This window comes from Metopolophium dirhodum, chromosome 3, assembly GCF_019925205.1.
Source record: "Metopolophium dirhodum isolate CAU chromosome 3, ASM1992520v1, whole genome shotgun sequence".
Classification (NCBI taxonomy): Eukaryota; Metazoa; Arthropoda; class Insecta; order Hemiptera; family Aphididae; genus Metopolophium; species Metopolophium dirhodum.
The window spans coordinates 22,649,795-22,665,774 of NC_083562.1; the positions used below are offsets into that span (position 1 = coordinate 22,649,795).

The 15,980-nt window shown below is 31.5% G+C and overlaps 1 protein-coding gene and 1 pseudogene across 1 annotated transcript in view; one reads left to right on the forward strand and one right to left on the reverse strand.

The window, feature by feature from the left end:
- The first annotated feature begins 2,430 nt into the window (after nt 1-2,430).
- On the forward strand, nt 2,431-9,913 carry LOC132940601 (ribonucleoside-diphosphate reductase subunit M2-like; annotated as a pseudogene).
- A 1,587-nt stretch (nt 9,914-11,500) lies between these two features.
- The window catches only part of LOC132941982 (death-associated protein kinase related-like), a 53,316-nt gene continuing 48,836 nt past the window's right edge, over nt 11,501-15,980 (reverse strand). Inside the window, exon 7 of the mRNA XM_061010263.1 lies at nt 11,501-13,181. Coding sequence (XP_060866246.1) covers nt 12,821-13,181 — 361 coding nt within the window. The 3' untranslated portion in view covers nt 11,501-12,820. The remainder of the gene's footprint in view (nt 13,182-15,980) is intronic.

Below are 15,980 nucleotides of genomic sequence, written 5' to 3' on the forward strand. Positions count from 1 at the left end.
TAAGCAAGATAAAACTACAGCGTCTTTATCTCATCTAGATAAATAAAATATTAGGTATCTGATTGTCATCTAAGATAAACTGTATACCTATCTAGATAAATATATCTAGATAAATCAATAATTTTTAGTTTCGATTGATTTGTTGGTAGTTTGGTACTTTTAATTTTTAACTTTATCTTATCATTGATCAAACAAAATATTATTACACTATTTCTGAATTAAACGTGAATATATTTATTTTTTTCATAGCAGTAATTATATTGATAAACAATCTAATACTATACAATCACAATAACAATATTATAATTTATAATAATATAATATTCATACGAATGTGTTTTGTTATTTATTATTACGTTTCTCATGTAATGTTGATTACTATTTTATAGAAATAGTTTCAATGAAATAATATCGTTCTTGTCTATTTATATAAAGCTAAATAATATTGTTATTACGTAAAAGTGTAAAACCCTCGTCCAGCAGCGCACATTTTTTCGTCAACTCGTAATGGAAATATTCTATACTCTATATAGTTATAGTATATTATTAATTATTATAAATTATAGTATAGTATAGTCTTCGGAATTCGGCACTGTCCCGCTAGACGTTCACAACTTCACGTTATAATAATAATATTATCTTGATTTGTGGATAGTGAGCCGGTGTCCGGAGAGTAAATCGAACATAAATAGCTCAGAACATAATAATATTTGGTATATCTCGAAAACAATAATATTATATTCTTATTTCTTATTCAATTGCTAACGTTCACTCGCAGACCGCAGTCGTCACTCAACGTTGAACTTTCAACCTTGAACGTATTTATGTATACTTCGGACTTCCATATTAGCTGTAAAGTGTAAACTGTACTGTCAGCTGATTTATTTTAAAATAATTTGTTATGTATATTTAAAAAAAATCTTTTTTTTAAATACTTTTTGTTTAATTGATATTTAAAATTATAAATATTATATTTAAACATCATATTAATGGAATTTTGTTTTAGTTTAAATACCTAGTTATATATTACAATTCCAAAATGTTATTGAAGTTTATCGATAATTAAAAAGTTTGTTTTGATATTGCAATGTTTGGATACATTTAAGAATGTTTTTACCAATTGTTTTTTTATAATTTATTTCATGTAATTCTATTTTTAAGTGGATGTCATCCTAATGATACTTGCATGCAATTATTATTTATTAAATTAGGATAATAATTGTAGGTATAGCGTTTGGAGTTTTGACTTCTTAAAAAATATAATATAAGTTACCAATTAGTGATGATTGAAAAAAATTAATAAGTCTTACAGTATTTCCATATTCAGTTTGAGTTGAAGTAAAAAAGTAGGTGCGCAGACATAAATCATTGTTTAACAATTAAAATAAGGAATTGCATAGAAAAATTTGTTTATTAAAATTAATGGTCATAAAATAGTAAGATACTAAAAGAATTTGTATAAAATAATTAAGCAATATATTTTTTTTTGCGCATTTTAAACAAAAAAATAAAAATATGTATTATGATATCTAGATAAAAAAAATATGTATCTTTATCTAGATAAAAGTAAAAATGATCATCTGAATCTAAATCTAGATAATTGTTAACGAAATTATCTTTATCTTATCTAAATATTATTTTTGTTATCTGGGCTCAACACTGGTGATAGGTTGTCGTGGTGATCTAGTCTTTCTTGGGTGCAATGAATTACAATCTTTTCTTCTCTGTGTATAGTATTTAAATGCCTTGTTACACCGTAAGGGGGGCTGAAATTTTTTTGGCATTTATTACAATTATGCCTTGTTTTCACGTGTGTTATTTGTACATGTCTTCTGAGTGCATCAATTCTACTGGATACCCTATCACACTTTTCACAAGTATGTGTTGGTTCCATATGTTTTGTGATATGTAGGGCAAGCCAACTTTTGTATAGAAATGTTTTCTTACAGATAGCACACTCATATAAGTCTTTTCGTATTTCTTGTATGTTGAATCAATATTGTTGATATTGTCATTATCAGCAACATAATCTTCATCATCAGCACCATAATCAGGAGCTTGCACCTTGAATTTGATCATTGATTTTAAAATGGCCTGTGCCTTTAATTTCACAGCTGATGCACACACAAGAATCGTTCTCGTTTCCAAAATTAATTATCACCATAGTTAATTGTAATTTCTTCTCCAGGATTGATTTTTCTGAGCGCTATTATTATAAACATTACAGGAATACACAAAATTATGTATTTAATTATATTTTTTCAATTTTAATTTAATTATTCGGCAATTACCCTTCACAATAGCTGCTCCGCCTACAGAAACTATAGATGCGTTTGCTTCACAATCATGATTCACAAAAGCGGCTGGCCCCAACCATATCCTAGTTTCATAAGTTTCGTCTGAGGTGAAAGTGTGATCACGGCGGCTGTCATGCAGCAGCGACCGATACGGCGGAGCGAACGTTTCCGATCGTCTCCCGAACTGCGAATCCAGTCACCTGCAGTGTACGACAGTCGACAGCGTGAAGAAAGCTGTCCCGCCGGTACCCGCGGAATACCCGGCAGCACGATCTGTCGATCGGCGGAGGTCTGCCTGGAAGAGGACCAAATGGTGCGTTTGGAAGTCGTTGGTGTACTACATGGCACGCAGGGTTTGCTTCTGTCAAACCTTCGTAGAGTAATAATATGTTCACCAAGTTTTCGACCTCTCCCCTACCGCCACCGTCCGCCACCCGCCTTAAAGTTTGTAATATTATTGGCCGACCGCCGTCCGTCCGATGTTTTTTCCTCCGCGTTTGCGCCCGTTGGTGTACGCCGTTTTCCGCTGCACGCGTACCTACTTCGTGTACCGTGCCGCCAAAATTACCATAGTTATCTTGTTTTTGTAAATCAGCATATTTTATAATGTACCTCGGGGACAGTATGGTAAACACCTCGTGTTCTTGTCCCGGCTGCAATCAGTGTTTTGATTTATTATAGTGAAATCTTCGTTGTCAATACGCATTCGTGCGTATGCAGGGACAACTTGTCCTTATTGTACTTGTACAAAATTTGTATTAAAATTATATTATAATTACGGACCCTGGTACGATAGCGCCGTGATTGTGTAAAACGAAATGTGTAGTTCAACTAACCTATAAGAGTCGACCAATTATTTATGTTTATTCGACCGGACTTCGGGCTCTATAGGTTTATGTATATTATTATCACAATTCATTGGAAATTATGTATTATTATATGAGTCTAAAAAAAAAGTATTATTATATTATGAGACTGCCGTCTAAAAATTACGTATCATTATAAAGAGACTACTGTCTAAAAATTGTGTATTATTATTTGAGACTTATTTAAAAAAGTAAAAACTATGTATCATTGTATGAGACTGTTGTAAATATATATTTAGCCATGAATTTATTATTGTTTTATACATAACAACGCTCAACATAGCAGTATTACCAGACTATCAGGAGAGCTTACATGTGTATTTCCAAACAATTGTATACTGTTAAAAACAAAATAATAAAATAAATCATCGACATTTTCTGAAAAGACTATCGAACGATTGAGAACGTTATACCTTTTTAGTCTTTTGATTGAGAACACTTAAAATTAACAAAGAACTTACGGCTGACCCATAAAAAACCCATAAAAGAATACGATTGAGAACGAATTTACGTGCAACGTTGCCATATCATATATTTGGCTATTGAAAGATTCATGCCCGTATGCATAAAATAAATATTCTTGAAAAAATTAATAATTATAACCTTTATACAAATATATGGGCACCTATATTCTGTTCCTGACTCGGCTGGCAGGCGCGCACTCCGGTCCGTCACAGAACACGGGACCGGCCGCATCAAGTACGGCGACTCGTGCGCGCCGTGCCGGTCTGCACGCCGGCCACGTCGCGGTATCCACGGAACCGTCCTGGCGGGTACTGGCCATTGGCCACCGCCCGGCGTCGGTGCCGTGTTCTGTTCCTGACTCGGCTGGCGGGCGCCCTTCATTCCGTCACAGAACACGGGACCGGCCGCATCAAGTACGGCGACTCGTGCGCGCCATGCCTGTTTACATGCCGGCCACGGACCTACGACGACAGAACACAGCTAGTGGACGTGGCTCCATGAGCAGCAGCAGTCAATGCCGCGGGCAGCCAGCGTTATCGCCGCCGTGCGACCACGCGCAATAACCAATCGCAGACAATCACGAGCGGCTCCTAAGACTACGCAGCGGGCGAGACCAAGCTTATAAATACGAGTGCGGAGCACAAAATCACGGCAGTGTGTTTCCACGCACCTATTCTGCAGCAAGACTCCTCCCCCCTCCCAGGGCAGACTTGCACAGTTTAGACTTTCTTATACACATATATTACGAACCGTACTTAGTATACAATTTTATCTTAGCAATTAATTGTCGCAGTACCTCGTTATAAATTATAATGTTTATTCTTCATTGAATATTATATGAAAAAATACAAAAAATACAGTCCACTCAAAATTATTTCCTCGCCGGAACAATTAATATAAACTATATGTAATATTAGTTTTAGTTATAGTATTTGTTATACTTCAATATTTTTTACAAATTATTTATATTGGTAGATCATTAGTAATTAATAACATTTTCAGATCATCTAGGACCGGCTTAAGCGAAAATAGTGAACTAGGCAAAATCAAATTTTGCCGCCCCTAACAATATAATATTATCAGTATTTTGAAAATGCTGCCCTCTTACTAAAGTGCAGCTTAAGTGCCGCCCTAGGCGTGAGCCTATGTCGCCTACCCTTTGAGCCGGGCCTGCCCAAATCTACTTAACCTAGGGCATAAAAATATAAATTATTCTTAGTACCTTGACTATAACTATCGTAGCTATTTTCAATATTGTTTCTAATCGAGTTTCAATTAGAATTTTAATAACAACATAATATATTGTTGGATTATTTCAATATCAACAGATTATGGGTGCTTGAATTATCATTCGATTAAATTGGGTAATGTTGGAAAAAAATAAAATATCGAGCGTTCTCAATCTTGTTACTAAAAAATGCCGTTCTCAATCGTATTTTACCGTCTGAAAATTATGACTTCCCCACCCCCTAACCATGTGTCTGGAGCCGCCTTGACTATACTCGAATTAATTATATTATTATCTTATGAGTATATAAAATGCGTCATATCTAGGTGCTCACGCTACACAATTATTATAGGTAGAAAAATTTGAAATTCTTAACGACGACTGATTCGATTTATTAAAATTAAGTTTGCGCTCTTCTTTGTAATTTTTCACGGTCGTGACATAGTCCCAGCCGCGCCGTGGAAATTAATATTGTTCGTTCTGACTTTTGAAGAATCCTAATATGTGGTTTTTGCAAACAATCCTATTGCTGTATTCCGCATAAGAAAATAAAATACCGCACCAGATGTTTCGTCGAAAAATAACTGTTACTATAGACAGGTCTAGTCAAAATTAATATGTGTAGGTATATTATATTATATTTATTCTTAGCCATGACTGTGTAGTAGTAAACAATTAGTAGTAGGTATTGTTAAATAATAAAAAATATTTATTAAATTACTTACCTATGTAGTTTTTATTTTTTCAGCGTAAAAAAAACTCATTATATGGATAACCACGTACAAGGTACGCTTGCATTATTATTTATCAAAGACATGTAAAGAATAAAGTCAAAGTTTTAAAAATAAAATGTATATTTCTCATTGGCATGACGTCAGCGTTCTTCCTTCTCGCGCTTGTGGTTCGGTGGCCAATCTTCTCGTGACAACGCGAACAACATTGTGTCTGTGTGGTCACTGGTCGTGTACCAACTCGTCCATTTCGAGTTCAATTTTACACCTCTGTAAAATGTATCATAAATAAATATATATACAGAGTGGCCTGTGAGGATTTACCCATAACGACATCTCCTGAAATACTAATGGATATATCATAATATTCTGGTTTTTACGATTTGCTAATTTGATAATAGTTTCATAATAGGTCGATTCACTCTAATTTTTAAACTAACGATGCTAAATGTGAACTGCTGATCGTAAATTTGCTATACAAGTCGGAGACAATAAAATGCCCGTGTTACGTTTCACGTCCTCTTAAATCGTGGTCATGGCGGCAGCGTTCCTGATCTTTCGGAATTCGGTAAAATTTAAATGCCCGCCACATCTTCTAGAATTGCCACCAATAGATAACCGTTCTGACTTATCACTAAGATAGTAATAATTGTTATCAAATAAATATCAACATAATAATATTATTTTATTGTTCGCCGACTTTTGAATCATTCGATTATTTGAAATTAGAACAGAAATACAGACTACTAACAATTAACATTCATACAGAGTTATTTTCATACATTTTAGTTAAAAATTACAATGCATAAGCGTATTCTTTTTAGTAAAACATCCAAAGTATCGTCTCGCCACATTACTTTGATTTTCATCTGCAAGTATTATTTTCAAGTTGTACTGATTATATTTTCTTAATAATATTGGGTCTGTCTAATTTGCTAATTTGTTCACAAACATAGATTTCAAAAAAATGAAAATTGAAGGTAATAATGGCTAAAAATCTTTAAATTAAATAATTAATCAATTTCTATCTGTCATAGAATCTGCGGTAATCATTTCACAATCACTGATTATTAACAAGGCTCAGTTAATTAGTAGATATCATGGCGAGAGACTGTATCAAAACATAATCCATACAACTTTGTATGGGATATTGGGATAGAGAAGTAAAATAAACATTATAAAATAAATTTTAATAATTTACAGCAACACTGGTACTACTTTCAGCAAGACTAGTAAATCATCTAAGAGGTAAAAGTAAAATCATTTAATATAATTCATGAATTAAGTATTTAGATATTTATATAACTTGACTTTTTCAGAAAATTTTATTTCCTCAACGATGAGTTAGAAGAAAATGAACAGACAAACAAAGGATTTGGAGACGTAACAGTTGATGATTTTAATTCACCCAGAAAAGCCTTCGAAACTTAATAATGTCTAATTCACACACACTTATGTAAGTAAATTACTCAATTCTCCGATTTTAAATGTTTGGAAAAACCAAAAGATACTTAGTGGTATATCGGTTTTAGTTCATACAGTGGATTATACTTATTATGGTTTTCAAAAATGAAATATATGAGGTACCACATACAAGAAACTAGGAAGTCGAGCCAATGTATTGACAATTTTTCAGACGTTGACTTTCTCAAAGATCATTATGCCGGCTCAGTTCAAGCCATACAATATTGGCGTAAATTATGAAACTTAAAGGTAAGAATATTATTATTGATAGGTTTTCATTTTATAGCCATTTTAATGTGCCATTAACTAACATACCCATCTGTTCACGGGACACATTGTATATCTAATTGGGTGCGTGAACTTATATTTGTATCGAAAGGGCTTAGTCTGTTTAGTCAATATAAATGAATAAATAAATATTTATATGTTACAATCTTAAAATATCCTTAGCTTGCTTTAAAAGTAAAATACAAATAAATGCTTAGTGCTTCTCTATAAGGTCCCTTAAAAATATTTTTGACAAAATTTGATTTTATTTTTTCGGTATGACTAAAAAAAAAATATGGATACATGATTTTTTCACCAAATGTTCCAATAAACATTTTCTATACACCATACCATTTTTAAAACTATTTCTTTTTGAGCTAATTATAGGGATAAGACATTTTTATTAGTTATGTTATTACAATTAGTGTCAAAAAAAGTTCATTGCTATGTCAAAGAGTTTGAAAATGTAATTCAAGGATCCTTATAGTTTCTATAATATCTGTTCAAAAATATTAAAGATACTTAGCCACTATTTTTCATAAGCATTTAAAGTTCAAATTTTGACAAAATTTATCAACAATTTGCAAATTATTTTGTAGTTAAAAATGTATAAAATGTTCAATATTAGTCAAGGGTTTACATTATTTTAAATTTTTCATAAGTACTGTTCATACTGTACCTACTTGAATCTTTTAAAGTATACCGAATGAAATGTTTATGGTAAAAATTAATTCAATTTACTGTTTTACTAAAAGTAGAATAAATTACTTTAACAGCATTACCATAAAATATAGGTACTTATATTGTAATATAGGCTGACAGTCTTTGGCTCTTCACTCAGTATCATTTTTCGTATAAAACGATTTTAAATCATTTAATTTAATTTAACACGTCCATAATACTGACCCACCAGTCACCACCCACACGACACGTAACGTACAGCAAAGTGGTAACCCGCCTTTTTATTATAATTTTAATTTATAGAATATAAGAACCTGGTGAAAATGTGGAATTACATTGAAATTATTAGTTTTCTTTATTTACTGTAATTTTAACAAATCCTATACAATTTCACATATCTAGGGTATTTTTTTTTAGAATTAGGTACGCAAAAACTAAAATCGAATTAGTTGAAGATCGATTTTGCGTAAAATTTCTTGATTTTCCTTAATTTTTTTAGTTTTTCCCTGCAATTTTGACCTCCCCAATGCAACAACTAGAATCACTTGCCCACCAGAAAAGATAATAAAGTTGAAAATCAAAACATTATTTCCACTATTTATCGTGTATACAGACACAAAAAAAAATTAAGACAATTTCAAAATCAATACATTCATTGCTGCGCTCAGAATTTAAAATATTATTTATTCAATTAATTTTGTATTCTTGTTATTGTTTATTTTGTTTTCAGTTGACAAAAATAATTTTTGTGGAATCTGTGACTGCCTATAGAGCAAATTTTTATACGGCACTGGAACCTTTATTGAAAGATAATCCAAGACGTTTTGTCATATTTCCTATTATATATGACGATATTTAGGCCATGTACAAAAAAAAGAAGCTTCTTTTTGAAATGTAGAAGAAGTCAATTTGCAAACTGTAAACTCTAGTTCATCAAAGTGACTAAAAGTAATTTTCTAATTAAAGTGGTCTTTTGTTTTTAGGATCTTGAAGATTGGATGAGATTGACTGATGAAGAGCGTCTCTTTGTATCCTACGTAATAGCATTTTTACTGTTTAAAATTGCATAGTCAATGAAAAATCTTGTCAAATGATTTTCTCAAGAAGTTAAAGTAACTGAGGCTAGATGTTTTTGTGGGTTCCAAATAATGATAGAGAATATACATTCAAAAATGTATAGCTTATTAATTGATATATTCAAGACTCAAAAGAAAAGTACATTTATACATTTTTTGTTTATTTTTATTATCATAATTTCTCTTATTTTTTTTATATACATAGAGACTTTAATTAATGCTTCTAAAACCATGCCATGTGTAAAAAAAATGGCAGATTGGGCTCTTAAATGGATTACTGATAGTAAAGCAACTTTTGGCGAAAGGTTAGTGGCATTTGCTGTCGTTAAAGGTATATTTTTATCTGGAAATGTTCCTTCAATAATATAGTTGAGGAAAAGAGGATTAATGCCAGGTTTAACTTTTATCCACGAGCTGATTTCTAGAGATGAAGTATGTTAACGTAGGATAATATTATAATGCATATAACATATTTTATTATTTTAATGTTTATTTAGGGTTTACACACCGATTTTGCCTGTCTCTTATTTAAACATTTAGATCAAAAGCCTCCTCAAGCTGCTATCACACAGATCATTTGTGAAGCCGACTATTGAACAAGATTTGTTGACAGATGCTTTACCAGTTAGACATAGCTGTGAAAAGATGGCCATATTTATTGAATTTGTTGCTGAAAGATTGTTAATAGAATTTGGATGTCCTATAGTACGTACATATTGATCATAGTAAGCTTAATTTTAGTATATAATTAAATATGTAAATTATATGTTTACAGATCGTCAAATCTGTTCCTATTCATGGAACTTACTTCTCAACAAGAAAAGACAAACTACTTTGAAAGAAGACTAAGCGAACACCAATTACCTTCAGTTGCACTGAATCATGTTTTCAAAATTATTTGTCAATGACTTATTTATCATTATAAGAAAACTTTATTTTTTAATTTTATAATAAAAAAGTAATGTATTTAAAATTTAAATAAATTATACTATCATACTTTTCATATTTGTCGTATTTATAGTTTAATTGTAATGTAAAATTTTGAAATATATTACTAATGTGTTGTAATTTATTGTTATACTTCCAGCAGTTATTTGTTCATACTAAATAAGAAATTCTTATTAAGTAAGAAGAAATAAATTATAATATAATATAAGATGTAACCGTAAGCATATAAAATAATTAAAATTTTTTGTTTTTTATGACTATAGATATAACAGAACTTTAAACCAAATCTTATGATTAATATGTTGCTTTCAACTTTTGAACTTAAGTTTTACCGCTTTTAATTACATTTTGTAATGATTAGAGCGCAGGTTTGTACGCGTTTGCATATCTATTCTGGATTATGGTATGATATTCTAAGTAAGCACAGAATTTGACTCATGACCTTAACAATTTAAACTATGAAACTTTTGTGCTGCATAATTCGACAATTAACTCATTGTTTTTCATTTTAATGACTTATTTTACGATTGTAATTCTCTTTTTTTCTCCTTTTTTTTAGACATTTTTGAATTAATTACTGTAGCAATATTGACAATTAATTGACTTAAAGAAACATACTTGGGAACACGCATTGTTTTCTTATACCATTTGCTTCTTTTTTCTATATGAGATACAGAAATCTAATTTTTATACATACATTAATTGTTTGATGTTATTCTGATTCTAAATAAATCAATTTTTTCTTGCTTTCTTGCTATCATTTCAGTTGTGGCATTTTAATTTTGAATATGTTTGTTGTGAAATAATGATAAAAAATTTAATTTGAATAATGTTTTATTTGGGTCAAGGGTAGAACAACTGGAAATTGGAATCTTATATGTTAAATTTTTGAATAAAAATATACATTTTTATGAATTTTTAACTCAAAATAGTTTGCACGTTTTCGTGATTTTTACGAATTTTGTCAAAATTCTAATTTCAGACACTCATAAAAAAACTATTGTGGATTTAAACTCATCTTTTTTTATTAATTTCCACTAACAGCAACTCACTAGGAACGTATTGTAGGTATTTACATTTTCAAGTTATTTGATGGAGCAAAACATTTTTTATCGACATAAATTATTAACGTCGTCGATCAAGAACACTCACGAACTACAGCTAAGGCACTGTAGAGGTATCTTTAAGGGGCCCTACTGCAGCAAGCTCATACATACGCATAGACCGAGAGAGAGACTCATTGTCATATGGTGGTCCTGGAGTGATGAATTTAAACATACTACACTATACCAGCGGGAAAATTGATTTTTCTTTGGGAAATATTTATACATTTTTTATTAATTCTTAAAATGGTTGTACTAATTGGTACAACAATTGCTTTAATTTAATTTAATCATATTACAATTAATAAAAAAAAAAAAAATGTTTATAAAATGCATTATTTAGATATGGTGGACCTGGAATTTCGGATTTCGACTAAAACAGCGGGAAAATTGATTTTTCGTGGGGAAATATTTAGGTACAAATTCTGAAAATGGTAGTACTAATCGGTACAAAAGTTGATTTAATTTGATTTTAATCATAGTACAATAAATGAAAAAAAAATGTTTATAAAATGCATTATTTAGATATGGTGATGCTGGAGTGATGGATTTAGACATACCAGCGGAAAAATGACTTTTCTTTGGAAAATATTTAGGTACAAATTCTTAAATTGTTGGTACAAATTGGTACAAATTATAGTACAATTAATGGTTAAAAAAAATTCAAAAATCGAACATTTGGGTGCCAGGGTAACCCGCCTTTTAAAACTACTAAAAATTACATAAATAATTAGAGTAAGTTTTATTATCATTATAGTTTAAGGGGCCTCGCTACTGCCGTCAATTTTAGCTGAAAAGACCTAAAGTATTGACAAAATTTAAGTTAGTTAACATTGTCCGATTTTTATCCCGAAAAAAATTTGAACTCTCCAGAAAATTGTCTATAGATTAGATCCTATGAAGCACTTTGTAAAAACTAAATTTTATATTATTGTGAACTGTAATTGAAAACTTGAAAATATGAACTTTTTCGAATCATAATTAAAAAACGGAAAATGTTTCGTACGATCTACAGACATTTTTCTGCTGAATTCAAATATTTTTTCAGAATCAAAATCAGAAAACGTTTACTTACTAACTTTAATTTTGTCAGAACAAATGTATGTTTTTGTAAAATTCTTTTAGGAAAATTAATATGGTTATCGAGTTATTGACACGTGCATGCGCGTACGAGAGAGGTTTCCGTCGATACCCGTATTTAATTTCATTCACACTAATAACCATTTACAATGTATAGACTATAGACCCCGGGCGTCTATGACAAGATTAGAAATTGCCTAAATGTTGCCCCTTAGATAATGACTGTAGCGAGGCCTCTTAATAATCAAAATATGACCTATTTACTACGTTATTATGATGATGTGCATTACAATGATAACATTATATTTATTTCGTGTCGAAATGACATTCATTTATTGTATACATACGGCTACATGTGATAATCACTAGCTCACTTGTACAATACAATCAAATGTGATAACATACACACTTCAATATAATAATAATAATAATAATAATGATAAATATATTCTATCGCGCGAACAACGTAATAATATCATACACAACACGACATAATAATAAAATAACACGTTAAAATATTTATAAAAAAAATAGTCTAGCCAATACAAAATATTATCATATAATATAATACCATTGAAATAAATATGGGGAGGACCGCAGTGGTAGTTGTCAGATCAGTTTTCTGTGCAGTTGTTCACGTTTGACCGTTTGCGATGGTTGTCCGAATTCGGGCTCCGAGCACTCTCGTAACCGTCACGGGCTTCTACTCCACCAACACCTCCACCGCCTCCACAACCCACGGCACGAGTTCTCTTGGCAGCCGCAGATTCACCACCGCAAATATCGATGTTGGGTATGAACAGCCGCAGAGCGTTCGGTCCGGTCGGAAACTCGGTTGCGGTAAGCTGGTCGACCGATGCCGTCGTGTGGGCGATCCCGAGTTTGGCGACTGGGTTCATGGTTACCTCCAGCGACCGTTTGGTCACTACTTCCTGGTGCGTGTCGAATGCCTTGACCAGCTGGGCTACCGAAAACCTACGGTGGACAGAGGACAGAAAACGTGTCACGGTCAGTCATTTATTATAGCATCTTATAATATTACATAATTTATTATTATTATATTTTGTAATAGCTAATACCTATTATATCTATAATATATACAATTTATGTAGGGTTGGCACTGCCGGGAAGAAATATTCCCGTTCCACCTTTTTCGAGAATTTCTGAAGATACAAAAGACTGTTAAAAATATAAAAAATTGTAGGTAATTATTTGTAGTTATTATATATCAGCGGTTCCCACTATGCAGCCTGCGACACTTTAATGAATGTTGTGCGGCCCGCACTAAAACGTAATAAATTGTACATTCTAAAATCCAACATTCTACACTTTTAAAGAGTAAATAAAATTAATTTTTTAAAACTTTTATAACTTTTAATTATTATTATTCAAAATGTAACTTAGAATTTGGAATCCTTACATTCAGGGAAAAAATAAGGAAACGATGATCCTTTTTATTGTTACGTCAATATTATTAGCAAATATAAATTTATTCACTGCGAGTAATTTTCAAAAATAATATTTGGCCCTTTCCAAATTGGGGACCGTTGCTATAGATAGTACATAATATGGGACCTATATCGATTCCCCCAATATAACATCGACTAAACGCCTTGTCAGGAATGCCGTGGAATTGTGTTCTAAGGAATTGCACATACCTAAATTTCTGTAAGTACTAGGTACTAAATGTCCCTGTCTGATCTTTACAGAAGGCCATGACGGTAATTTCAAAGTTTGTCACAGAAACATTTTCGTATGGGCCGTTGAATTTATTAGTTTAATAATTAGGTATCGTCAGAAAATTGTTTGCTATGGCTATAATATTATTGGCATTTTTATCAATCTGTATACATATTGACATATTGTGCCTTTTTATTAAAATTTTTATTTTTATGACACCCTGCACGCTAAAATGGGTTATTATTGTACAGCTGTACGTGTATACATTAATAAATTATTCGTCCTGTACCTATATCGGTTAAACGCTCGAAAAACAAATTAATTTCAGTTTTATTAGGTAGGTATGAACTTATTTTTATACATCAACGTCGAAATATTTTTAGGACCTTGACATATTCATTTACGCCTTACGGTAGAGCGTTTGAAAGTGTTAGTTTCGTTCGTTCGTTCGTATATAACAACAATATCATTTTATAGTTTTTATTGGGTTCCATAATACCTATAACTTGTCCAGTTCATCTCGGCACTCCGAAACCGTAAAAATTTAAAGAAAAACAGCGATCCAAAAACTATATTATATACTCGATTATATAGTTTTTGGACCCCTGTTATTTTGCCGAGTGCTAAGATGAACTGGATGGAACGCGAATTTAAAAACAAAAAATGTGCACGTTTCACGTGGGACGTCGGTAAAAGCGATATTTACTTTCAATTTAAAACTCGTGTATTCCATCATATCATAATTACATATACGATTTGTAAGTACGCATATAAAGTTTGCCGTCGACACTCGACTTTAGAAAGTAGGGTGGGTGCCCGCCGACGCTACGTGAAATCAATATTTAAAAATATAAATCGATTTTGCACTATCATCCGCCAGTTGCTTAAATTATAATTATGACAATTGAAGTTTTTTCTTCATTGAACGCTCTCGAAAAAACAATCGCGAACATACGTAACGATTTAATAACACGACATAATAATATTATAATATATTTTAATGCACATATATTACAATAATATTAATATAATTATTATGTTATAGAACCATATTATCACAATGGATTATGGCGCGATCCGTTTGTTATATTATTATATTATTTATTACAAAATTGATGGAAGGGACAGTTTCGAAAGTCGAGCATTAGTGGTTTGTGACATTACGATGTTCTATCTATGCGTATTAATATGATGAGTCTAATATTTTTACGAGACAAAAATGTATAGGAAGTTGTTGTAATTGCTTAGCAGGTATCCATGGTGGAGGGACGACGAAAAATACGAAAAACGCATAATTTTAATAGTCAATGTAGTTAATGTACTGTCTTATACCTATAGCCATACTTATTATACATTTCTACTCAAACGGTCTATAATGATATTCAAGTGAGATCGGCAAATAAAAAGTTTGAGTTTTTCAAATATTTAGGTAATATTTTTTTTTAAATATAGGTACCTCATATATCTGGTTTAAAAAAATATCTTTTATACATATTGAAAAAAACATATAAGCTATGCGCTCACAATAATAAAGAATATCGCATTGCTCATTAATATTTTATCGAAGCCTATAAAAAAAATGCTGTTGATTATCGAACATTAATTAAGTATTATTTTATCAGTAGGTAAGTACCTCTATATCTGATATTTGGTAATTGGCAAATAATATTATGAATCATATACATGACATGTGTTTTAATTGTGTCCTGACTAATATTGTCGACTGTCTTATTGTCTTGCTGCCTACTGGTGTCGTTTAAATCATATTTTTTTCACCTAATTTCATATGAGTTTGACCAACAGATCGCAAAACGTAGATTCGATTTATACCGCGGTAGGTACCTGTATCCAGCCGGCTCCCGATGCCGTACCCGTACAGATAACGACCTCACGACCACCGGACCACCCGTTGATGAGGTTGATCAGTGGGCCGTTAATAGAGTGGATGCCTATTTACTATATTAGTGAATTTAAATACGTGTTAATTTATACGATTCCGGATCGTAGGAGGCAATACAAACCAAAAATATTACGTGCAAATGGTTTTACAATTTTAATTTTCACGGAATATAAATCATGCAACTATATTAGCAA